Below are 26,214 nucleotides of genomic sequence, written 5' to 3'. Positions count from 1 at the left end.
AGTCCCAAATAACCCTTGACGTAGGTCTTCTTGGATAGACAAATATATGATTCTTGCACTTGCCACGTCAGGAGAGTTAGTGGTTGGGGGAAGATTCTTTGCTTCTTCCTTGTCACGTCAGGAGAGTTAATTGTACACGTTTTCTCTTGTACTTGGTAATGGAACATTGGATTTCAGTCCAAATGATTTTAAAACACGGTTTTATTTCTCATCGGAGAAATTGACTTGTCCGTCCATCTCGTCCATACTTGATACCAAGACGACTCGAGCGACACGTCTCGATCTCAGACGCGCTTTGGAACCATCAGTCTTCTTCTATTTATAAATCCTCTATTGCTTCCTTAGTAATACAAGACTTGAGTTTTTTGAGACATAAAACCACCATTCCATGATGAGGTTCCTTAGTTTTACGGTTGTGTTACTATTGTGCATCAAGTTCAGCTGGTGCATTCAAGAAGAAAATTCTGGTTTGCATTGCTTTGAAAGCGAGAGAAAAGCTCTTCTTCAGTTCAAACAAAGTCTAATAGATCCTTCAAATCGTCTCTCTTCTTGGATCGGAGAAGATTGTTGCTCATGGAAAGGAATTGGCTGCGACAATAGAACCAGACACGTTGTTGTTGTTGCAGGGGCTTGGTTTATTTCTTCTTTGGTATGGTTTCTCATTTGGGAGATGTAGGTTCTATTTCTTATGATGATCACTCAAATGTAATAATTTTAAGAAAATTGAGAATTTTTATGGAGTATTATAGGATGCACTATAATAATGTGTAGTGTGATACATCAAATCATGTTCTTATGAGAATTGGGATGAAGATTTATATAAACACAAGGGTGATTCATGTAATGCCACAATTAAGAGAATCAATCCAATTCATTACTAAATCAAGATTTATTACATTCTTTTTTCACAATTAATCTGCATATATAGAAAAATGGGTAAATTGAAAACAAGTATACATCGCATTCTAATAAATCAAGAACATAACACTGATATCATCACATTCTTGACAATAGGACTGTAGGAGTTGAACTTCGGAGTTTGGAATCAAGTTAGAACTTTTTGGGAATTAGAAAATTTTTTTTTTTTTTTTTTGGAAGGAAGAGGGGTGAAAATGTCTCTTCTTACACTAAGATTCAGTGATTCTCACAATTGTATCAGATCTCTCTACAAATCCCAAAATTTTACCTTATGTTTGATTGACATCACTTGGGTTGCATTGGTTGTTGGAATCAAAATTTGACATTTTTCGAGGGAATTTGAAAACAAAGAACTGCATACAGTTCAAACAGAAAACCAGAACAAAAAAAGCATTCTACTAGGCCAACACTGAAAACATTTGAGTGAATGAATTTCCATCTACTGTATTTTTATAAATTAAAGAACAAGACTTGTTAAAATGTTATCTACACATGTAAGCCTAAAAAAGAGTAAAGGAAAACATCAGTAGAAAAAAGAATGAATGAATTTGAATGGGCAATTGAAAAACCAACCACCAATCTATCCCAACCCTCCCACAGATATTCACAGAGATGCTACAACTGCAAAACTAGCTTCACTGTGTTGGTCCTTTTATCAGTTTTTTGGGCATCGTCACCTAACATCATTAATGTAGCCATCGTCATCATCATCTCATATTACAACATTCGGGCTTTCCTTCCAGTTTCAATTTGTCCCACAAACAGATCATCTGCCTAGGGGACTGATAATGAGCTGTGTAGTAACCGTCGAAGCACCCAAACTGGCAAAACTTCAAATTGTGTATATACTCCACTGGTCTTGAGCTGTTGAACTGCTCCACCCACATCCCCATACTTACATCTTCCATCTTAAACAGCTGCACCAATTGTAATTTGGTGAGTTTAATCATCCAAAACACACACATATCGGAATTAAAATGGGTCAGATTTTATCCGAAATCCAAGTGATCTGAATCCAAATTTAGCGGGTTTGGATCCTTGGAGTAGATCCGAATAAAAATATGGGATGTCCCTTGATTTGGATCGGATATGGATCCATCCCTATATCTGCCTAGATCCGAATGACATTGCTTTAAAAATATATATTTTTAAATTCTTCAAAATTTCTCTTTTTCCTAATTTAATATAACGTGAATTCTTATTATAATGGTAAAATTGAAAAATATAGCAAAAAAGAAAAGTTGAATGGTCCGGAATTATCCAAACCAACGGACCCGAATCAAGTAATTCAATAGGGTTTGATCCAGATCCAAATTTAGTGAAAGCAACATGACTCAGAATCGGATATGGTTTTAGCTAATAGATCCAAAACGGATTCGGGTATGGATCAGGATTTAAATTTCGGAGCTGAATATGGATACACTCAGATCCAGCCCCAACACTACCCATTTTAAGCCCTACAAGCACGCATGAGACGGCGCACACACATACAAACCACCAAATTCACCAGATTATAAAGAGGGGAAGAGTAACTAAATAAACAAAGAGTGATGAGTAGCTTTAAACTTACTCTTAATTTGTGTTTCTCAAACTCTGATACAACGAATTCTGCAATGTCTGACGACACTATGTAGCTTGGTCCATTTGCATAGGGTGGATAATCTTCTTCTGGCCATTCCTGAAACCACTCAAAGAAAAGAGGTGTTCAGAAACTCACCCATTATATCGGAAACTTTTCAGGGATCCCAAGACCCAAAAACATTCGCACATTATGTACGGTACTAGAGGGTGGTATGCGCAAACACACATGTATCAAAAGGGCTTATTTGTAATTTAAATACTAATTAAAGGATTATTGAAGATTACATCGTAAAAAAAATATTTTTGTAATCTTCAAAACTAACCAATGTGATTATAAGATAGTGGGATTGCAATTTTCTTGATTTTGAACAAAATGACCCTCATTATATTAAGTTTAAATGTAAAGGTGAGGGCGTCTTTGAAATACAAATTTTGGTGTCGAACCACTTCTACTCTGCCTTCTGTTGTTATAATAGTAAAGAAATGGAAAGACCCATAAAAAAAAATATACACTAAATGGCAAGAACAAATAAAACCTAACTTCGATCTATAGTCATCAAAGATAAGGAGCATTCTCGTGGAATTAACTGGAGATAAATAGTTGACTAAGTCTTCAATGAAAGAAGAATCCAAGGTCAATCCGTACCTCATATGTCACTGCCCATTTACCATAACGCAAGGGCTTGTGGTAGTAATTTATGTTTCCCACATATAGGCTCCTATCGTCGGGGACTTGCCTTGCTTCCTTGATTGCCACATCCACCCTAACAAATGTGTCATCATCACACTTCATTATATACTTTGCAGATACAGTGCGAGCCTGTGAAGAAACAAGGGCATCACAAATGAATTAACCTCTACAAAATCCTTAAAGAACTTCTGTTGCCAATTATTAATTTATTGAAAAATGTTTTCCTTACTAACTTAGTAAGATTCTAACTCTTACTAAGGGTTCTTGACGGGTAGAACAGGATTTTCTTATAGAGTGGGCAAACTGTACTTGCTCTGTAAGGTTAAAGAGAATGAAGATGAGTGGTTTGGGGGAGAAAATTCAAGGGCTTTTCATTAGGAGTAGAAGAAAAGGGCATTTAGATCATTTTTCATTAGTAATGCGAGAAGACCTACTCTATAGAGGGGTGTCCAAATCAACAAAAATATTGGAGGGGGGAGGGGAGCAAATCATCAGTTTTTTAACATAGGGGTATCTCACATATCTATAAAAAAAATTTGAGGGGGCATGTTATCAATTTGAAAGCACAGGGAGGGGTTTCAAAAATTCATTGAAAATTTTGACGGGGGGTTAATGTCAAAATGGTATGTCAACGTTGGAAAACACTGGTGGTATCTCTCAAATTATCTAAACTAAAAAAATTGAGGGGTGGGGGCAACCGCCATAATTTCCTTAAATGGGGACAAACATAAACTCAAAATTTACCCAAATATCAATAGGACAATACAATTTCCAAAACTTCTGTGGGGGAAAGTGCCCCCACTGTAAATCCACCCCTGGCCTTTGAACTCAAATGGATTGCCAAATTGGTAATTCAACACCACAGCCCTCTAGATTCATGGAAAAACTCAGATCCAAAAAAAAGAACAAAACAATTATTTTGGGCTTGATCCAATGTCTTGAGAATGTACAGTTACCGAACTTCCACAGAACTCCCAAATTTAAAATTAAATTTCAACATTGAAAAGTACTATTTTTTTGGATATTTCTTTTCAAAGTTGACAGAAATTCGTCCTCTACAACCTTCTGCCATCATGTTTTTGGATACCACAAGGTGAGCTCAACAACCCTTAGTAAGATTTCAAATCTTAGCAAGTTAGTTAGGCTAGTCAGACTCTAGTTTATTTCATTACTCACCCCATACTCGCAGATGGCAACAGTCTTCAAAACCACGAGATCATAAGTATCCATGAAAGGCACTATAACAATATCGCCAAAAAACTCAGCTTCTTTCTTTAGCTCCACATTTACTTCCTTTCTTCCATGCTGTCCAAAACAAACCCTCCAAACTCCGTGAGTGTCTCGTAATCAAGTTTGTAAATAAAGATTTTCTAAAGAATGGCATATATCATTTTGGCATGGTTTCAAATCTTGTCCGAGACTGAGATGAATCATATCATCCATCAACGAGACAGATAAACAAGTCATGTCATGCCTACGGAATCTCACGAGATAAATGAGATGATTTCGACGAGATTTTCCAAGTCAACAGGAATTTTGTATATTTTTATTCAAATAATTCATTTTTTTAATTTAAATACATATTTTCTAAATAAAATAAGATTTCATGATTAAACATATTCTAATCAATCTTATTTTGTATATATATATATATATAGGGTCAGGTTCCGTAGACACATAAAACTACTCATAAAACTACAACGTTTTTGTCTTATATGGTTAAAAAGTTCAAAATGGGCTGATTTTTTGTGAGGATGATCTCTATGGTGAGGGGATCATCCTTGCCAAAAATCATCCCATTCCAAAACTTCTAACCCCATCAAAAATAGTTTACAACAATTAGACGGTCTAAAATTTTTCAACTTGTAAACATGGGGCTAGAAGTTTCATAATGGGCTGATTTTTGGCAAGGATGATCTCCTCACCATAGAGATCATCCTCACTAAAAATCAGTCCATTCCAAACATTTTTTCCCATATAAGACGAAACACATTGTAACTTTATGAGTAGCTTTATGCGTATACGGATCCTAATCCATATATATATATATATAGGGAGCGGTTCGGCAGCCCTAAAGTTTGCAAAGTTTGGTGCCAAACATTTTTTGTAAATCACTTTTGATGGGGTTAGAAGTTTTGGAATAGGCTGATTTTTTGTGAGGATGATCTCTACGGTGAAGAAATCATTCTCATAAAAAATCAGCTCATTTTGAAACTTCTAACCCTAGTTTTCAAGTTGAAGAATCGTGGACCGTCCAATTTGTGTAAATCACTTTTGATGGGGTTAGAAGTTTTGGAATAGGCTGATTTTTTGTGAGGATGATCTCCTCATCATAGAAATCATCCTCACAAAAAATCAGCTCATTCCAAAGCTTCTAACCCATATTTTGAAAAATGTTTAGCACCAAACTTGGCAAATTTTAGGGTTGCTGAACCGTCCCCATATATATATATATATAGGGAGGCATTCAGCGCCTTCTATTTTATCAGTCGTTTTAACAAAAGAAACTCTATCGTCGGATATATATGAATTTGACGGTCAAGATTGAATTAAAGGGCATATACGTTAACTTATAGATTTATGATCATTTTACAGCACCATCCCTCATTTTTGGGCTTATTAGTGCCACCTCCCTGGCACAATTACAACCTGAGTGTAAACGAACAGAGAGTTGTAATTTTTATATATATATAGGGAGGCGTTCGGAGGCATCAGTTTCGTCAGCCATTTTAACAAAAGTTACCCGACCGTTGGATATAATTAAATCGGACGGTCGAGATTGTTTATTACGTTTAAATGATAATTATAGGTTTTTACTGCGCCATCCCTCATCTTTTGACTTATTAGTGTCACCTCCCTGACTAAAAAAACAGCAGAGAGTGGCTTATTACGTTCTCTCTCGTCTGTTCTCTCTAAAAGTCTCGAACAACCCTCCTCTTTCTCGCTGCAACTCCTCGACGAAAACCTCTCTCTCTCTCTCTCTCTCTCTCTCTCTCTCTCTCGCAACGCCGAAACCCTCGAACCTCCTCACTCTCACTCTCTCTCGTTGAAACCCTCCTCTCTCTCGCTGCAACTCCATCGACGAAGCACGAACACGAACACGAATGGCTCCTCTCTCTCGTCGAAACCCGAGATTTGCATCTGAGACACGATAGAAAAATAGAGGAAGCAGCATCAGTGAAGGAAAAAATAATTAAAAATGCAAATCAATCAAAGAATCATAAAAGAGAGAAAAAGATAAAGAATTTACATTCGAAAAATTGGTTTTCTGGTTTTGAGAAAACCCTCAACTTGTTGAATCTCTTGTGAGAAACTTTGAAAATAAGGGAACAGAAGACATGTCTCTGCATACATTTCTCTATACCTCTCTGCGTCTCTTTCCCTTACACACACACACAACAGAGTTTAAATAGAGATTTAATGGTGGTCACTCTCTCTATATCTCTATCTCTATCTCTTTCTTTTGCTGTCGTTATAATATACACAGGAGAGCAAAGAAAACGAAGAGAAGGACCGTTCGAACAGAGAGGGAGGGAGGATTCAACGAGAGTAAGAGAGAACGAGAGAACTGGTGTAGAACAAAACTCTCTGTTCTTCTTTCTTCGTTCTTTGGGTTTTAAGTTGAGGGGAGGTATCACTAAATCCTTAAAAGTTTAAGGATGGCGCTGTAAATAATGGAGGTTTTATAACTTACACGCAAATCAGCTAATTTTCAATCCACGCCGTCCGATTTAATTATATCCAACGGTCAGGTAACTTTTGTTAAAATGGCTGACGAAACTGATGCCTCCGAACGCCTCCCATATATATATATGGAAATGTTCAGCACCCTAAGTTTTACCACACACTTTAACAAACGTTTTTTGTCCTACATGGGTTAGAAGTTTTGGAATGGGCTGATTTTTGATGAGGATGATCTCTATGATTAGAAGATCATCCTCCCAAAAAATCAGCCCATTCCGAAATGTTTAGCCCCATGTTTACACGTTGAAAAATCGTGAACCGTCCATTTTTTATAAACCATTTTTGATGGGGTTAGAAGTTTTGGAATGAGCTGATTTTTGGTGAGGATGATCTTCTCATCATAGAGATCATCCTCACCAAAAATCAGCCCATTCCAAAACTTCTAACCCATGTAAGACAAAACACGTTTGTTAAAGTGTGTGGTAAAGCTTAGGGTGCTGAACGGGACCCATATATATATATATATAGGGGGGCGTTCAATGGCCAACTTTTTGGCAAAACATTTTTCAAAACATGAGTTAGAGGTTTTGGAATGGGCTGATTTTTGGTGAGGATGATCTCTATGGTGAGGAGATCATCATCACCAAAAGTCAGCCCATTCCAAAACTTCTAACCCATGTTTACAAGCTGAAACATCGTGGACCGTCCATTTTTTGTAAACTGTTTTTGATGGGGTTAGAAGTTTTGGAATGGGCTGATTTTTGGTGAGAATGATCTCCTCACCATAGAGATCATCCTCACCAAAAATCAGCCCATTCCAAAACCTCTAACCCATGTTTTGAAAAATGTTTTGCCAAAAAGTTTGCTAAAAAGTTTGCCCTTGAACGCTACCCATATATATATATATATATGGGAAATGTTCAGCACCCTAAGTTTTACCACACATTTTAACAAACGTTTTTTGTCCTACATGGGTTAGAAGTTTTGGAATGAGCTGATTTTTGGTGAGGATGATCTCTATGATTAGAAGATCATCCTCCCCAAAAATCAGCCCATTCCGAAATGTTTAGCCCCATGTTTACACGTTGAAAAATCGTGGACCGTCAATTTTTTGTAAATCAATTTTGATGGGGTTAGAAGTTTTGGAATGAGCTGATTTTTGGTGAGGATGATCTCCTCACCATAGAGATCATCCTCACCAAAAATCAGCCCATTCCAAAACTTCTAACCCATGTAAGACAAAACACGTTTGTTAAAGTGTGTGGTAAAGCTTAGGGTGCTGAACGGGACCCTATATATATATATATATATATATATATATAGGGTCTTGTTCGCCACCCTTAGTTTTACCACACACTTTAACAAACGCGTTTTGTCTTACATGGGTTAGAAGTTTCGGAATGAGCTGATTTTTGGTGAGGATGATCTCTATGGTGAGGAGATCATCCTCACCAAAAATCAGCTCATTCCAAAACTTCTAATCCCATCAAAAATGGTTTACAAAAAATGGACGGTCCACAATTTTTCAACGTGTAAACATGGGGTTAAACATTTCGGAATGGGCTGATTTTTGGGGAGGATGATCTTCTAATCATAGAGATCATCCTCGCCAAAAATCAGCCCATTCCAAAATTTCTAACCCATGTAAGACAAAAAACGTTTGTTAAAGTGTGTGGTAAAACTTAGGGTGCTGAACATTTCCCATATATATATATATATATATATGGGTGGCGTTCAAGGGCCAACTTTTTAGCAAACTTTTTGGCAAAACATTTTTCAAAACATGGGTTAGAGGTTTTGGAATGGGCTGATTTTTGGTGAGGATGATCTCTACGGTGAGGAGATCATCATCACCAAAAATCAGCCCATTTCAAAACTTCTAACCCCATCAAAAACAGTTTATAAAAAATGGACGGTCCACGATTTTTCAACTTGTAAACATGGGTTAGAAGTTTTGGAATGGGCTGATTTTTGGTGAGGATGATCTCCTCACCGTAGAGATCATCCTCACCAAAAATCAGCCCATTCCAAAACCTCTAACCTATGTTTTGAAAAATGTTTGCCAAAAAGTTTGCTAAAAAGTTGGCCCTTGAACGCCACCCTCTATGTATATATATATAGGGTCGGGTTCCTGAGACTCATTTTGCGACTCACATCATTTCAGCCGTTCAATATTCGCCAAATCGACGGTTCAGATCGCGACTCGAGTTTAAAACGATGAAATTTATATATTTACAACTACCTCCCCGTTAACAAATAAAAAATAAAAACTAAAAACGAAATTTCAGCCTCAGCCATCCTCTCGGCAAAATGGTTGCTCGCAGAAAGTACTCCAATGAAAAGTTCAACTGGTCGATGTAAGAGAACAAAGAATGCAAAAGAACAAAAGGAAACTATTTATTCACGCAAGAGTGGATGCTTACACTTGATAATCAAAGCAGCTTAAATAGGCAAAAAAGAAAAAACTAATTCCCTAAAACAATGGGCATTCAACGCAACAACTAAGACCACTTCTTCCTAGAAACTAGCAACTAACTTAAGACTGATTCAATGACTTATTCAACTCACGTGCTATTCTTTAACACTCTCCCTTAAACTGGATGAGTAAAAAAAAAAACAGTTTAAACTCATCATGTGTTATGCTACCACACCAGTCCCTTCTTTAAACGAACAGACACCAAGCAGTGCACGGAGCTTCTCAAATGTTTCAAACTTAAGAGGTTTTGTAAAAATATCAGCCACCTGATCTTCGCTTCTGCAGTGGAGAATATTAATTGTACCATCTTTGACAAGATCTCGTAAGAAGTGGTACCGCACATCAATGTGCTTGCTTCGTCCGTGATGAACTGGGTTCTTCGAGAGTTGTATTGCTGAACTGTTATCACAATAAATGCGGATGCTGCTAGCTTGATTAAAATGTAGCTCATTGAGCAACCTACTTAACCATATCGCTTGACTGACACAATACGCAGCAGCAACATATTCAGCCTCTGTGGTGGACAACGTGACAATTGGTTGTTTCTTTGACGACCATGAGATAGCTCCTGAACCCAACATAAATGCATAACCCGAAGTACTCTTCCTATCATCGGGATCTCCTCCATAGTCACTATCTGTGAATCCTATCAATTCAGAGGATGATCCTTTCCTATAAAACATTCCAAAATCACATGTACCTCTTAAGTATCTCAGTATCCGTTTCGTGGCATGAAGATGAACTTGCATTGGTTTCTCCATATAACGACTGATGAGACTGACGGCATGCATGATGTCTGGCCTAGTTGCAGTTAGGTACATGAGACTGCCCACAATTTGCTTATATGTAGTGCTATCAACCTTTTCTCCTTCGGATTCCTTTGTTAGCTTTAACCCAACTTCAACTGGAGTACGTACTGGATTGCAATCATTCATTTCAAATTTCTCCAAGATCTCCTTGATGTACTTCTTCTGTGATAAGAAAAAATCGTCTTGTGATTGGACAACTTCAAAACCGAGAAAGTAGTGCATCTTCCCGAGATCGGACATTTCAAACTCCGCCATCATAGATCTCTTGAAATCTTCGACCATTTTCCAATCATTTCCTGTATAGATTAGATCATCAACATATAAGCACAAGATAAGAATTTTACCATCAGGCCCTGTTTTTGTGAATAAAGTGGGCTCATAAGGACACTTTTGAAATCCTTCTTTCAAGAAGTACTCCTCGATGCGACTATACCAAGCTCGTGGAGCTTGTCTTAGTCCATATAAAGCTTTCTTCAACCGATATACTTTCTTCTCTCTTCCTTTTTTTTCATATCCTGGTGGTTGATCAATATACACAATTTCTTGCAGATCGCCATGTAGGAATGCTGATTTTACATCCAGCTGAAAAATTTGCCATGAATTTTGTGCTGATAGTGCAAGTACCATCCTGATAGTATCGTGTCGGGCAACTGGAGCAAACACTTCTTCAAAATCGACGCCTTGTTTTTGCGTATAGCCCTTCGCCACTAATCGTGCTTTGTATTTGTCAACCTTGCCTTCCGAATTCAATTTTGTCTTGTAAATCCATTTAACGCCTATTGTCGAATGGCCTTGTGGGAGATCAACCAACTCCCATGAGTCATTCTTCTCAATGGCTGCTATCTCTTCATCCATAGCATTCTGCCACTTTGATTCCTTAACAGCATCTTTAAAAGCAATTGGATTACATCCAGAAAACAAGGCGAAATGAGTTACTAGATCAACAGGTGATGTAATTGCACATATCTCATAATCTTGCATCCACGCAGGTCTTCGCCTAATGCGTTCAGTTCTCACTACAGCTGGATCAAATGATTCTTCTCTAGGTGAAGAGTGTTGCAAAAATGGTGAAGATGGTGGAGTCATATCAAGTGTTTCAGTATGACATTCATTAGCTTCAATTTCATCAAGAAAATCTGGAGCATTTTGTCCATCACCATTAACAGCCCATTTCCACCCCTTTTCTTCATCAAAGACAACATCACGACTGATAATGATTTTCTTGGTGATTGGGTTATATAACCTGTAAGCTTTAGAATTTTGGCTAACACCGAGAAAAATACATTTCATTCCTTTATCATCGAGCTTCTTCCGTTTTTCATCTGGAACATGTGCATATGCTATGCACCCAAACACCTGCAAATGATCAACTTCGGGCTTTCTTCGACTCCATGCTTCTTCCGGTGTCATATCACGAACGGATATCGTGGGACTCCGGTTTAAGATATGAATACTCCATATGACAGCTTCTGGCCAGAACTGCTTCGGAAGATTGTGAACCTTCAACATACTCCGTACCATGTTGAGGATAGTGCGGTTTTTCCGTTCAGCCACGCCGTTCTGTTGTGGCGTATATGAGGTTGTGAATTGTCTTTTGATGCCATGATTTTCACAGAAGCTCAGAAATTCCCGAGAGTTACTCTCCACCCCGATCTGATCGTAGAATGCAGATTTCTCGCTTGACTTCCTTTTCAACAAAAGCTTTGAAGCTTTGGAATACAGAGAAAGCTTCAGATTTTTCTTGTATACAATAGCCCCACGTTTTTCGACTAAAATCGTCAATAAAGGTGATAAAGTACCTGTTTTTCCCATAAGATTGTGGATCAATTGGTCCGCAAATATCAGAATGAACCAGCTCTAGAACTCTACCAGCTCTCCATGCCTTACCTTTTGGGAATTTATCACGGTGTTGTTTTCCAACAACGCATGCTTCACAAACTTGTGGTTGACGATCTATAAGAGGAAGTCCTGATACCATATTTCTTTGATGAAGAGTGCGTAGTCCTTTGAAGTTTAGGTGTCCATAACGTAGGTGCCATAACCATGTAGGATTACTCACCATAGATGAAAAACAGGGAAGAACTTCATTAGTAATAAACAAAGGAAACATGCGATTCGCTGTCATTTTAACTTGAGCAATCAAACCTTTCTCCGGATCTTCAATTTGACACACTCCATGTGAGATGGTGATCAAATAACCCTTTTCTTGAAGCTGACCCACACTTAACAAGTTGCTTTTCAAACCTGGAACATAAAACACATTTGAGATCGACTGCAACTTGTTATCCAAAGTTCGAATGTTGATTTCGCCTTTCCCCATAACCTCAATTGTGGAATTGTCTCCTAACTTCACCGAGGTACGAAAAGAGTTATCCATAGTATGAAATATGGATATGTCGCCACACATATGGTTGCTGGCTCTCGTGTCCAAGTACCACATATTTTGATGAACTTCTTCTTTAGTATGGCAAACCAGAAGAAGAGTAACCTTGCCCTCCTCTGCGAAATTTGATTTTTCTCCTATCTCTTTATTGAGGTTTTCACGACATTCAAGGCGATAGTGCCCATATTTGTTACAACGAAAGCATCTGATGCCAGATTTATCGGTCCGCTTCTTTCTTTTTGGTTTGTGATGTGTGGGACGATCATGAGGACTGCTTCCCTGTCCTTTGCCTGCCCCTTGCTGTTTTGAGGGTGAACTGGTAGTTGAAACTTGCAATACTTGCTCCACCGTCACATGCTGATTGATTCTCTGCTCATGAACCAACAGCGAACTCATCAATTCATCAATTGAGAGTTCATCAAGATCTTTCGATTCCTCAATCGAACACACCACATAATCAAACTTCGATGTCATTGATCGAAGTACCTTCTCAATTATGATGATATCACCCATCTTTTCGCCATAGGTTTGCATTTTGTTTGCGATCGTCATCGTTCTCGAGAAATAATGGGAAACAGACTCTCCCGACTGCATACGAAGAGTCTCAAACTCTGTACGGAGTGCCTGCAGGTGTGCACGTTTCACCTTCGCTGTTCCTTGGTACTTCTGTTTCAATGAATCCCATATTTGCTTGGAAGTATCCTTTTTAAGAATCGTTTCCAAGATTGACCGATCAATCGCTTGGAAAAGATAATTCTTCGTCTTTAAATCCTTCAACCTTCGTTCCTCCAACGTCCTTTTCTGAGCATTTGTTAATGCTTGTAGCTCTTCTTTGGTCCTAGGTTCAGGAACATCGTCTTCAATAAGGCTCCAGAACTCTTTGGATTTCAAGAAGTTCTCCATCAACATGCTCCAATGGTCGTAATGACCATCGAAACGAGGAATTGAAGGTTGTACAAAAGACTCTGCCATCTTGCTGAACAATACAAGTTTCTGCTCTTTCTTGCCAGGAGCCTAACTAAGCTCTGATACCAGATGTAAGAGAACAAAGAATGCAAAAGAACAAAAGGAAACTATTTATTCACGCAAGAGTGGATGCTTACACTTGATAATCAAAGCAGCTTAAATAGGCAAAAAAGAAAAAACTAATTCCCTAAAACAATGGGCATTCAACGCAACAACTAAGACCACTTCTTCCTAGAAACTAGCAACTAACTTAAGACTGATTCAATGACTTATTCAACTCACGTGCTATTCTTTAACACCATCAGGAAGAGAAGGGGCTTTCCATCGACTCGACATCTCGAGATGTCTCTGTGGGGCATAACTCGGATGTGATGTAGGTAACGAAGCGGCCAATACGGAATGAACTTCAATGTCTCCATTCAGCGATAGACCAGTTGCATCCTCAGGAACAAACCCCTGTTAACATTACCAAACAATCTTGAGAAATAATATATATTTGTCAGAAGAAAGTAAATTGAAGATAAAGGTTTAGAGGGGTACTCACAGTGCGGTAAGGGAAAGAGGTGATATGCCTCCCATCAACACTGACATGATAACCTTCAAACCCAGCACTAAGGGTAAGAACAAACAACTTGTCTTCAGCAAATGGGTATGGCCAGTCAACTGAAACCTTCTTCGCTCGTTCTCTATGGGCAGCTAATGAGAGTCCGAAAACAGTGGGAACTTCACTACTACTATGATTCCTTTCAGTTGCGCTCCTGACTCACCGATCCAATGTGACTCGTTAGCGGGAACTCCTCTCCCTTCTCTTGGTTACATATTCTCGTTTGGGGATGATAACAGGAAATATATTTTTCTTTTAACTAGTAGTGGTGTATGCAGAGTGGCTCGTCCAAGTTGTTGTCATTACACATGTTCTAAAGAAAATGTTACGGATCTTGGGAGCCCTGGCCCCGGCTCTTCCCCTTCATCGGGGAATCGGTTGGTGGGCTTGCAAAAGGAGCTTGTGTTGATGTTCTTTTCTTCCCTTTTGGTTTTAACGGTCTTTTTTTCTCTAGAGAGGAGAGTGTGTTATAGCAATGCAGTTGATGTATTGGTTTGGTTGAGATGCTCAAAGATCATGTACTTTGTAAGTTGGAGTTTTTCAAATAGTTCTTACACCATTGGATCGTTTACGTGTGATTTGATCTAAGGCATCTGTATCACCGATGCAAATCTATACAAAGGGGAGGGATCTCACTTGTAATTAAGTTTGAAGGGTGGAAAGCAATACAACATAGAAAAGAGTGACTTGGGCTAAATTGGGTATTAGCATGAGCGTGAGACATGGGCGTTATGGTTGAGAGAAGCTTTGGCATATAAGTCACTTCTCAATGTTATTTCCTCGAAGACAGTTTTCACATAATATTAGTGAACTAATCCTATTTGTTTTAATACTCAAAATGAATTCCCAACCGCGGTTGAAGCAATCTCATCGATTTCGAAGTTAAAATGAATTAGTACAATTTGGGAAGTTATCTTATTAGATGAAGAGAGGAAGGAAATACAAATTCATGCATAACTTCCAAAGACTTAAGTGGGACATTAGTAAGCATCAAAATCAATTTTCTTCCCTAAATACTACAAAAAAGCAATGACGGCATTTAGGTCATTTAAGTTTATATCTTAGAGTATAAGACCTAGGTCAAGGGGCATGTTGTCAGTTTGAGAACATGGGGTACCTATAATATCAACCAAAATGTGAAGGGGTATGTCTAAATCACATTTGGTGACTTGGATGAAATAACGGCTATTTTTTTTCTTTGGTTTTGTTTAATTTAGATTATAGAATTTCTATTGCCACACCAACTTTTACTTATAAAACAACAATTAATGAAATTATACACCAACACCACACCTCAAATAAGATTAAAGAGACACCAATAATGCTTATTTGATTTGCAATAAAATATGCCTGGAATCAACCTTACATGGGAACCGAAACTACCTCCTCTCACATCTTTTGGAACCAAAACAATGGGTCTCAAACTCATAGAAATCTCCAATTTATATGATATTTTAACATTTAATATTTTGAAGAGTCTTTTTTGTAATTTAGAATATTAGCTAACATGAGATCAGGGGCGGAGCCAGGATTTTCTTCTGGGGGGAATACCGTTAATGGTAAGGTTGAAGAGCTTCAAGATGACTGATTTGGGGGAGAAAATTCAAGAGTTTTTTTTTTTTTTTTTTTTGGTTAGAGGTTGAAAAAAGGGCATTCTAGTCATTTCTTGGTACTCTATGAAAGAAGACTGAAATCAATATAGACAATGTCATCAATTTAAAACATAGAATATTTCAAATATTTACCAAAACCTACATGAATGGATTAAAATTAACTACCCTCTGTCTTCAAATTGAAGATCAAAATCAATTTAGAAAGCTTCTACCACACCAACTTTTGCTAATGCCACCCCAAATGTGTGGTAATTCTTTGGTGATAGGTTGAAAATGAGGGTATCTAAGTTATTTTTAGTTAGTCAATAAAGGAAGAACAAGGTCAAAAGGGGAACATATCATTAGTTTGAAAACATAGGAGTTTCCAATATCCACCAATTTAGTAGAGGGTGTCTTAGTTATCAAAAAAGGGGGCAGTTTGGTTAAGGGTGTCTAAATCACAAAAAATATTTGGGAGGGGGTGTTAAATTTGTAAGTACGGAGGAGGGGAGGCATCATCGTAGAGGGGCTTTTCATCAGTTTGAAAACATGGTCATTCTTGGCACCGCTCTGTGTGAGATAAATAATAAAAAGATATTTCTATAATTTTAAAAAATTAAAAACAAATAAACATGATCATAGGGGTCGTGGGATTGTACTTTTATTAATTTGACAAAAATTACATCAATAAGGGCGACTGGGTTTGCTCCTTAGGTCACAACTTCGAATCTCTATATGCCCTTCAACATGAAAGTAGTTATAGTTAACAATTGAACACGTATTAGGGTGATTGGTATATGCAGCCTGCCTAAGAAAAAAACATATATATAATGTATACTTTATATGAGTTTATATAAGTTTACTCGAACTCGAACCAGAAATCAGAATTAAAACCAAAACCGAAATTTAAGTGAACAAAAAAAAATTCAAAAATTTGAATTTTTGAGTTACCCGAACCGAACCTAGAACTAATTTTAAACCCGAAATTTCCGATTCGATTTTGGTTATTGAGGTTTGATAAAAACCCGAAATACTTTAGTTCGGTTCTACCTAAATATACATCCCTAGATCCACGTTGGTAAATTCAAATTGATGGGGTTAATTTGTTACTTAACATACCTTGGAGTGGATCTAACCACGTCAATTTGTAGCGTCCAAAAACATGATTTGATGCCATAGGGTCATAAAGGACAAAATTCTTAGAACTCTGAAGAAAAAAAAAATTAATTTTTACAGTTGAATTTTGGGGAGTTCGGTAAACATCCATTTTCAAAAGTTTTGATCAAGTTCAAAAATGATTTTTTTTATTTTTATTTTATTTTATTCTTTTGAATTTGATTATTTCCAGAAAATCTAGAAGAATATGTGTTGGGTTGCCAATTTGATGATCTATGTAGGCCCAACAACCCATAGTAAGATTTGAAATCTTACTCAGCTAGTCATGTTAGTATGATTTATAAAGTAAGGCTGGTTCACGAAACAAAGCTAAAAATATAATCGACAGTGTTGGATCTATTTGGCAAGATCCTAAGGTGGATATTGTTTCCCACTCAAACAAAACAAAAAAAACTACCTAAAATCAACTACCTACCTGAAACCACCCCATCTTTCATTTATATTAAACATCTTCATTTTTTAAATCCAAAACTATTTTTTTAAAAAGGGACTACTTGAAAACTGTTAGAAGGAGAAAAGGTCTTAGGCTCTCTCTCTCTCCAAATTTAGTTTTTTTTGTTTTGTTTTTGGAAGAGGGGGTTGTGATTTTTATTTGAGTGTAATTGCCTATGATTTTTTTTATATTTAAATTTTGTTTTGTAATTGTCAGATATATTTTTTTCTCGAGCATACATGTGATAATTTAATAATAATATGTTATTTCTAATAATAATTTCTCTCTTTTTGGTGGGATTTTCATGAGTAAGTTCATAATACATGTATAGTTTGTTGTGATGGCTAGGAAAGGTTAATTCAATAATTTCAAATAAATTTTATACTTATAAAAAAGATTCAATCCACAACCAGTCGGAACTTTGTTTTACAAAAGCTGAGTTTTTTCCCATATAAATATAATTACTTCAGAGTTGATACAAAGGGATAAATGCTTACTATCTATTATGCAAATAAGGTTTTATCCCAGTCATAAACATAATTTAAGATGTTATATCTATTTGGCAAGATCTTAAGGTGGATATTGTTTCCCACAAAAAAAAAATTACCTAAAACCAACTAACTACCTGAAAGTCTGAAAATACCACCATTCTCGTAAGCCTTCATCTCCACTTTTGGAGGGAGGAAAGGTCTTAGTCTCTCTCTCATTTTTTTGGGAGGGCGTGATTTTTATTTGTTATTTGTGAGTGTGATTGTCTGTGAAATTTTTATATTTATTATTTTGTTTTAAATTGTTTGAGATTTTTTTTTTTTTTTGAAGCATATATGTGATAATTTAATAATAATATGTAATTTTCAATAGTAATTTCTCTTTTTTTGATGGGATTTTCATGAGTAAGTTCTTGACACATGTACAGTTTGTTGTGATAGCAAGCTAAGGTTAATTCAATTATTTCAAATAAATTTTATACTTATCAAAAAGATTTGACCCACAAAGTTGAGGTTTTTTCCCACATAAATATAATTATTTTGTGGTGATACAAAGGGATAAATGCATACTATTATATTATATAACGCATACATTGATACGACTATCTTCTCAAGCCCAAAAAATATCAACAGATATGTCTGCGCAGTATATCCATAAAAAATCAAGAGATTGAAAATGAATTTTGAACATTTGTATTATTTGAACCTGTGATGGACTGACAGTCACATCTTTTGAAAGAAAGATAAATATTTAAGAGAGATTCACCCGGTGGATTTTATTACAAAAAAATCTGAATAGAACAAAATTAAAAAAAACATTTCTTTTTGAATTTCAGATGGTGTTGAAAATTGAAGGCTACCGAACTCTCAAATTAAAAAAAAAAAAATTGACTTTTTTTTTTTTATTACTTTCTTTTGATTCAAAATTCTTAGAATTTTGTCCTTTATAACCCTGTGACGTCAAATCATATTTTTGAATACCACAAATCTATGTAGTTATGATCCACTTGAAAACATGTTAAGTAACAAATTAACCCCGTCAATTGAATTTCATAACATAGATCACTGCTACAGGTTTGGCGGGTAACAAACTTGATAAACTTAACAAATATGATAAATGTCAAAAATCCATGGGAGTTTTTCTAATAAAAATACAACAATTAGGTTTGTCGGGTAAATCTATCAAGATTTGAAGACTTTTGTAAACAAAAAACAAAATGATAAATTGACTTAGTGACAATCATAATTCTTTGAAGAAAAACATTGATTTTGCCATCTAAGAAAAGTAAAAAATCAAAGACTTTTGTCAATCTTTAGCCCTCAATATTTCCAAACTTTGATTCATTAATCGTTATCTAATGTTTGAGGGCCAAAGATTGATATTTTTCTTCTACATGACTTAAAAGATTTGACACTATGAAAGTCACATCTTTTCAGAGAAAGAAAAAGACAAAAAAACGCGAATTAATTACAATCACAATTTTTTGAAGAAAAATGTTAATTTTACCAATTGGTGCAGTGAAGACATGTAAGGTATTTTAGTTTTAATTCTCACAAAGGTCGAAGATGAAAGGTTTTGGAGATAAAATCAAGGGACTTTTTTTTGCAAGAGATTATATAAAGATGATCAGGTGCATTTAGGTCATTTATTTTAGTCTCATACACAATACCTAAGTCAAAGGTGTCTTGTCTAAATCACCTTAAACAACGCGACAGATTAACTTGATCTCATTTTTTGAAAAAAGGAAAAAATACGGGAAGACTGTGTAAACAAAATGACAAATTGACTTATTGACCATCACAAATCTTCGTAAGATTTTTTTTATTTTGCCGTGTAAGAAATGCTAAGAATCAAATCACTTAAGTAACTTGGGGTATGATAAATAATTTAAGAAATTGATGTGTAATGCCAATAACAGTTTCACTTAAATAACTTCTAAATTGAAAGAGATAATTTTGTCCTTTTATGATTGATATCTTAAAGGGATATTCGATCATCAAATCACGTTAATTGTTATTTTCAAAATAAATTAAATCTCTTGTTAACTCCACCGTTGTTTTTACATGTATAAGGAACTCAAAGAGCTCATGTCAACTTATTGAAAACATAGGGGTCTCTCTAATATTCACCAAAACATAATGGAGTATGTCAAAATTACAGGAAAAAATAATAATAATTACGCCAATGTCTATCAATAATTTGAAGTAGAAATTTCAAAAAAAAAACACGGAAAGATTTTTTTTTAGTGGGTTGGGGAAGATTCTTTGCTTCTTTATAAATAGAACCAGACGCGCTTTGAAACCATCAGTCTCTTCTCTTTATAAATCCTCCATTGCTTCCTTAGTAATACAAAACTTGAGTTTTTTGAGACATAAAACCACCATTCCATGATGAGGTTGCTTAGTTTTACGGTTGTGTTACTATTGTGCATCAAGTTCAGCTGGTGCATTCAAGAAGAAAATTCTGGTTTGCATTGCTTCGAAAGCGAGAGAAAAGCTCTTCTTCAGTTCAAACAAAGTCTCATAAACCCTTCAAATCGTCTCTCTTCTTGGATCGGAGAAGATTGTTGCACATGGAAAGGAATTGACTGCGACAATAGAACCAGACACGTTGTCAAGCTTGATCTTCGGAATCCATTTCCATTTGACTTGGACCGTTATGAAGAAACTGGCTCAGACGGCATATATAGCAAGGCATGCTTGGTGGGGAGGAGTAAGGTAAATCCTTCACTTGTAGAGTTGAAACATTTGAATTACTTGGACTTAAGTTGGAACAATTTCTCGGGAATCAAAATCCTAAATTTCTTTGGATCTCTTCATCAATTAACATATCTCAATCTCTCTTCTTCATGGTTTGGTGGATTTGTTCCCCATCATCTTGGAAATCTCTCGTCCTTACGTTCTCTTGATCTTAGTACTGATTCTTTTCTCTATTTTTTTATCTTTATGATGATTCCAATTATCAGTTGAGTGTTGAGAATTTGCATTGGGTCTCTCATCTTTCTTCTCTCCAAAACCTTGACATGAGCTATGTGAACCTTTCCAAAATCGGTGATGATTGGCTACAAGTAATCAACTTGCTTCCTTCTTTATCAGAGTTGAGTTTGTCTGGTTGCGGACTTTCTAAACTTCCTTCCACTCCTTCATCATATGTCAATTTTACATCTCTTTCCACTCTTCATCTTTCCGACAATCATTTTCAAGGTCCAATCCCAAATTCACTTTGGAACCTGACTACTTCTCTTAAATTCCTTGATCTTTCGGAGAATCATTTCAATTCTAATCTTCCCATTCTTGATGCAGGAATCCATCCAACTTAGAAACATTGGATTTGTCTGGGAATGAACTCAGTGGGCATTTGCCTGATTGGTTGGGCCAATTAAAGAATCTAAAATACCTTTCTCTTTCATTCAACTTATTTAATGGTCTGATCCCAAATTCACTTTGGAACCTGACTACTTCTCTTAAATTCCTTCATCTTTCGTCCAATGATTTTCAAGGTCCAATCCCAAATTCACTTTGGAACCTGACTACTTCTCTGAAAATCCTTGATCTTTCGGGGAATCATTTCAATTCTAATCTTCCCATTCTTGATGATGTCAGGAATCTATCCAACTTAGAAACATTGGATTTGTCTGGGAATGAACTCAGTGGGCATTTGCCTGATTGGTTGGGCCAATTAAAGAATCTAAAATACCTTTCTCTTTCATCCAACTCATTTAATGGTCTGATCCCAAATTCACTTTGGAACCTGACTACTTCTCTTAAATTCCTTGATCTTTCGTTCAATCATTTCAATTCTAATCTTCCCATTCTTGATGATGTCAGGAATCCATCCAACTTAGAAACATTGGATTTGTCAGGGAATGAACTCAGTGGGCATTTGCCTGATTGGTTGGGCCAATTAAAGAATCTAAAACGCCTTTCTCTTTCATTCAACTCATTTAATGGTCTGATCCCCACATCCCTTGGGAGATTGTCAACCTTGAGTACATTAGATCTGGGTGGAAATCAATTGAATGGGACTATTCCGAAGAGTCTAGGACAACTTTTAGAGTTAGTAAACTTGGATCTTATGGGAAATTCCTTAAATGGTGTTGTATCAGAGGTTCACTTTACTAAACTCTCAAAGTTAGAATATTTGATATCAGCTACAACTCTTTGGTTTTGAATGTGGGATTTAACTGGGTTCCTCCTTTCCAACTTAAATACCTTTATATGTCTTCTACCAAAATAGGGCCTCTGTTTCCAAAATGGCTTCGAACTCAAACGAAACTTCTCAGATTGGACATCTCGAATGTTAGCATTTCAGATTCCATACCAGATTGGTTTTCCAAGCTGACTTCCCATATATATTTATTAAATGTCTCTCATAATCAGATATATGGTAAAGTGCCCAATTTTTCAACGTCAAGTAGTGTTTATCAATTGGTTTTACTTTTAAGTTTCAACAAATTTGAGGGTCCCTTACCACAATTCCCTTCCAATGTAGAGATATTGGATCTCTCCAACAACTCAATTTCAGGACTTATACCTAAAACCATCGGTCATATGATGCCTAAATTGTCTATTTTAGTCCTTTCTAGCAACTTTTTCAATGGTACTATACCCATTTCAGTATGTGCCATGAAATTCCTGCGTGCTCTTGTTCTCTCTAAAAACCATTTGTCTGGAGATCTTCCTCAATGTTGGAGTAGTGTACCAGAATTGGAGGTTATGGATTTATCATCGAACAATTTATCAGGAGTTATTCCAAACTCGATAGGTCATCTGCATTGGCTAACGTATTTACACTTGAGCAAAAACAATTTTCATGGAAAACTCCCCTTGGCCTTTAAAAATTGTACAAGTTTGAGGGTTCTTGACCTTGGTGAGAATAACTTAACTGGAAAAATACCTATATGGATTGGAAATGATCGATCATCGTTAAGAATTTTAAGGCTAAGGTCAAATATGTTTGGTGGTAACATTCCTTCTCAATTATGCCATCTAACTAGTCTTCAAATAATGGACCTTGCAAGTAATAATCTATCTGGAAGCATCCCTCGTTGTTTTGGCAATTTCAGTAGCATGGTTTCTGGTCAAACAAGTGAAATAGATGCTAATATCGCGTCCTCGGATTTCTTTTATGAGAACCAATTGATGGAAGTCATGAAAGGAAGAGAACTTGAATATATAAGGATACTGTCACTTGTCATCAACATGGACCTTTCAAGTAATAATTTGGTTGGAAGGATCCCCAAAGAGTTAACACACCTTGCTGGATTAATCGGTTTGAATCTATCAAACAACCACTTGTCAGGACGCATCCCCGAGAAGATTGGTGAGTTAAGATCATTGGAATCACTTGATTTCTCCAGAAACCAACTTTCAGGCACTATTCCACAAAGCATATCGAATTTACTCAGTCTAAGCCATCTAAACTTATCGAACAACCACTTGAAGGGAAAAATTCCATGGGGCAACCAGCTCCAAACGCTTGATGACCCATCCATTTACAGTGGCAATCCCGAACTCTGTGGTTCTCCACTAATGAAGAAATGCCCAGGAGATGAACCAGATAAATATCCGACATTTGCTAATGGAGATGGAAAAGTGGATGGAGGAGATCAGTCCAAACTAGATTGGTTTTATGCTGGACTGGGATCAGGATTCGTGATTGGATTTTTGGGAGTTTGGAGTGTTTTATTATTCAAGAAGACTTGGAGATACGCATATTTTCGATTTCTTGAAGATATCCACGACAAGCTGTTTGTGATGATAGCGATGGGGGTAGCTCGGTTGAAGAAGAAGCTCAAGGTCAATTTGGTTCAAAATTGAAAATCATACGCTCCATTTGTTTTTCACTGAGGTACTCTGTCTCTCTCTCTCACACACACACATTCATAACTTGTGGTGGCTCATGTGCTTGTTCATGTTCTAAAAAATATGCATTATGTTTAATTGTTTATAGATTATAGTTATCTTTGGATATGATTTCACAAATTTCTTATATACATTGGAGCTTTATGTAGAGTTTGTCATTTGGGTCTTGCTAGGTATGTTTATAGGGTTGTCAATGGATTGGATCAGACCCAAAATCCGATCTGTTCCAATAACTTTGGATTTGGATCAATGATTTAGATTCCAACAAGGTTCCGATATGTTATCTTATTTGATCTAATATGGATTGACCATGTCCCAATCCATAAAGAGCCCGATCGGATATTTATCAGATCAATTCTGGATCTGAGCCAATCCTTATCAGATTGATATCAAATTGACCCCAATCCGATCCGATCCATTGATAGCCCTAAGTATGGTTGCAAAAGTTGGTAAATTTTTTATTTTTTGTATCATGATAGATTTGTAATATAACAAAATATTGCTGAAATTCTTACGAACATTGTCAGGATTGGTGACATTCTGTCTATCGGTGAAGGCATAGAATTCATTTCTTATGATTTAATATGTGAGCCATTAGACTTCACTCCCACGGAGGATTGGTAAGTGGGCATCTCAAGGATAGTTTTCTTTTTTTCGTTTTAGAGATTTTATTGACACGCAAACTTTTACTTACAACACACCAATCCTTCGCTTGTCGTTGTTGGTGTTGTTGCAGGGGCTTGGTTGATTTCTTCTTTGGCATGGCTTCTCATTTGGGTGTTGTAGGTTCTTTTTTCTATGATGATCACTCAAATGTAATAATTTCAAAGAAAATTGGGAATTTTTATGGAGTATTATAGGATGCACTATAATAAGGTGTAGTGTGATACATCAAATCATGTTCTTATGAGAATTGGTATGAAGATTTATATAAACACTAGGGTGGTTCATATAATTCCACAATTAAGAGAATCAATCCAATTCATTACTAAATCAAGATTTATTACAATTTTTTTTCACAATTAATCTGCATATATAGAAAAATGGGTAAAATTCGAAATAAATCAAGAACATAACACTGATATCATCTTATGTGATCTTATTTTTATTTCCCATAAAGGGAGATCTCTGTGTTTGGTTCAAATCTAGAGATATGGCAATAGGAATGTAGGAGTTGAACTTTGGAGTTTGTAATCAAGTTAGAACTTTTTGAGAATTAGAAAGTTTTTTTTTGTGGAACGAAAAATAGTCATCTTCTTCCTGCAAAGAAGAGGGGAGAAAATTCTCTCCTTACACTTAGATTCAGTGATTCTCACAATTGTATCAATTCTCTACAAATCCCAAAATTTTACCTTATGTTTGATTTATATCACTTGGGTTGCATTGGTTGTTGGAATCAAAATTTGACATTTTTCAAGGGAATTTATAATGAAACGAAGAACTGCATAGAGATCAAAAAGAAAACTAAAACAAAAAAAGAAGAGAATTTTTCTCCCCTTAATGATTCCAATGCCTTCCTATATTTAACTGATGAAGTGCTTTTCGATACCACATTTGGGATGATGGGAATGGCGTTTCATCCAAATTTTGCACAGAATGGCCACTTCTTTGTTTCAATTAATTACGATAAAGTCCAATCAGGACAATGTTCTGGAAAATGTTCTTGTAATTCAGATACGAATTGTGATCCTTCAAAGCTTGGTCCTGATAATGGGGTCCCAACGTGCCAATATCATAGTGTTATTGCGGAGTATAGTGCTAATGGTACCACAACTCAAGATTCCTTGGTACACATTGATACACTTTTCCATGGAATATCTGTGACAATTTTCATTAGTGGATTTAAATTTAATTCTTCCTTGATCTGTTTTTTTTTTTTTCTCAGAAAATAAGTGCCAATCCATCAGAGGTGAGAAGGATATTTACGATGGGTCTTCCATTTACAGGTCATCATGCAGGGCAGGCACTCTTTGGACCTGAAGATGGGTATTTATATTTTATGATGGGAGATGGTGGAAGCAAAGGCAATCCCTTTAATTTTTCCCAAAACAAGAAATCCTTTCTTGGAAAGATTATGAGGTTTGAAATCAACAACATACCAAGTGAGTTTTAGGACAGAACCCTCTGCATCGTGGGGTGGGTTTATTCTTATTCTTGTTGTCAAGTTTACTAAGATGCCAAGTTATGCATATTGATAAGTGTTGAGTGTATATTTTCCTCTATCATACCCCAGTTGAGACCCGAGACCCTCTTATATTCATAGTTCTCCCCCTCCAACATATCAGTCTTTCGGAGTAGTTGTTTAGTTAACATGTAAGTGAGTCTTAGGAAAAAACCCTCAGCATCGTGGGGTGGGTTTATTATTATTCTTGTTGTCAAGTTTACTAAGATGCCAAATTATGCATATTGATGAGTGTTGAGTGTATATTTTCCTCCACTCGCGGGTGTGTCATACCCCAATTATGCCCCGAGCCCCTCTTATATTCATAGTTCTCCCACTTTCCAACATATTTGTCTTTCGGAGTAGTTGGTTAGTTAACATGTTATC

At 36.3% G+C, this 26,214-nt stretch overlaps 3 protein-coding genes across 3 annotated transcripts in view; 2 read left to right on the top strand and 1 right to left on the bottom strand.

Moving 5' to 3' along the window:
- Positions 1–1,317: 1,317 nt before the first annotated feature.
- LOC147380471 (hydroxyproline O-galactosyltransferase GALT6-like) lies at positions 1,318–14,479 on the bottom strand. The gene is made up of 8 exons (XM_086431669.1): positions 14,442–14,479; positions 14,053–14,266; positions 13,811–13,964; positions 9,117–9,231; positions 4,367–4,487; positions 3,146–3,319; positions 2,489–2,596; positions 1,318–1,835 (listed from the first exon to the last, which is right to left on the bottom strand). Exons 1-8 carry the CDS (start codon positions 14,477–14,479, stop codon positions 1,626–1,628), a joined length of 1,134 nt encoding a protein of 377 aa, XP_086287795.1. The 3' UTR covers positions 1,318–1,625.
- A 5,713-nt stretch (positions 14,480–20,192) lies between these two features.
- On the top strand, positions 20,193–24,448 carry LOC147380470 (receptor-like protein EIX1). The gene is given in 6 exon segments (XM_086431668.1): positions 20,193–20,519; positions 20,768–20,907; positions 21,105–21,966; positions 21,969–23,652; positions 24,194–24,286; positions 24,403–24,448. Coding segments are annotated over 4 exon segments (2,982 nt in total). The 3' UTR covers positions 23,622–23,652; positions 24,194–24,286; positions 24,403–24,448.
- A 302-nt stretch (positions 24,449–24,750) lies between these two features.
- Positions 24,751–26,214, top strand: part of LOC147380469 (HIPL1 protein-like) — a 9,783-nt gene continuing 8,319 nt past the window's right edge. Inside the window, exons 1-2 of the mRNA XM_086431670.1 lie at positions 24,751–25,453; positions 25,552–25,768. Of these exons, the coding sequence (XP_086287796.1) occupies positions 25,022–25,453; positions 25,552–25,768 (649 nt within the window). The 5' untranslated portion in view covers positions 24,751–25,021. The remainder of the gene's footprint in view (positions 25,454–25,551; positions 25,769–26,214) is intronic.

Source organism: Akebia trifoliata, unplaced genomic scaffold (assembly GCF_017979445.1).
Source record: "Akebia trifoliata isolate Shusen 1 unplaced genomic scaffold, ASM1797944v1 Contig01396, whole genome shotgun sequence".
NCBI lineage: Eukaryota > Viridiplantae > Streptophyta > Magnoliopsida > Ranunculales > Lardizabalaceae > Akebia > Akebia trifoliata.
Note: the sequence above shows the minus strand (reverse complement) of the source record. Positions and strands in the feature narration are given on the sequence as shown.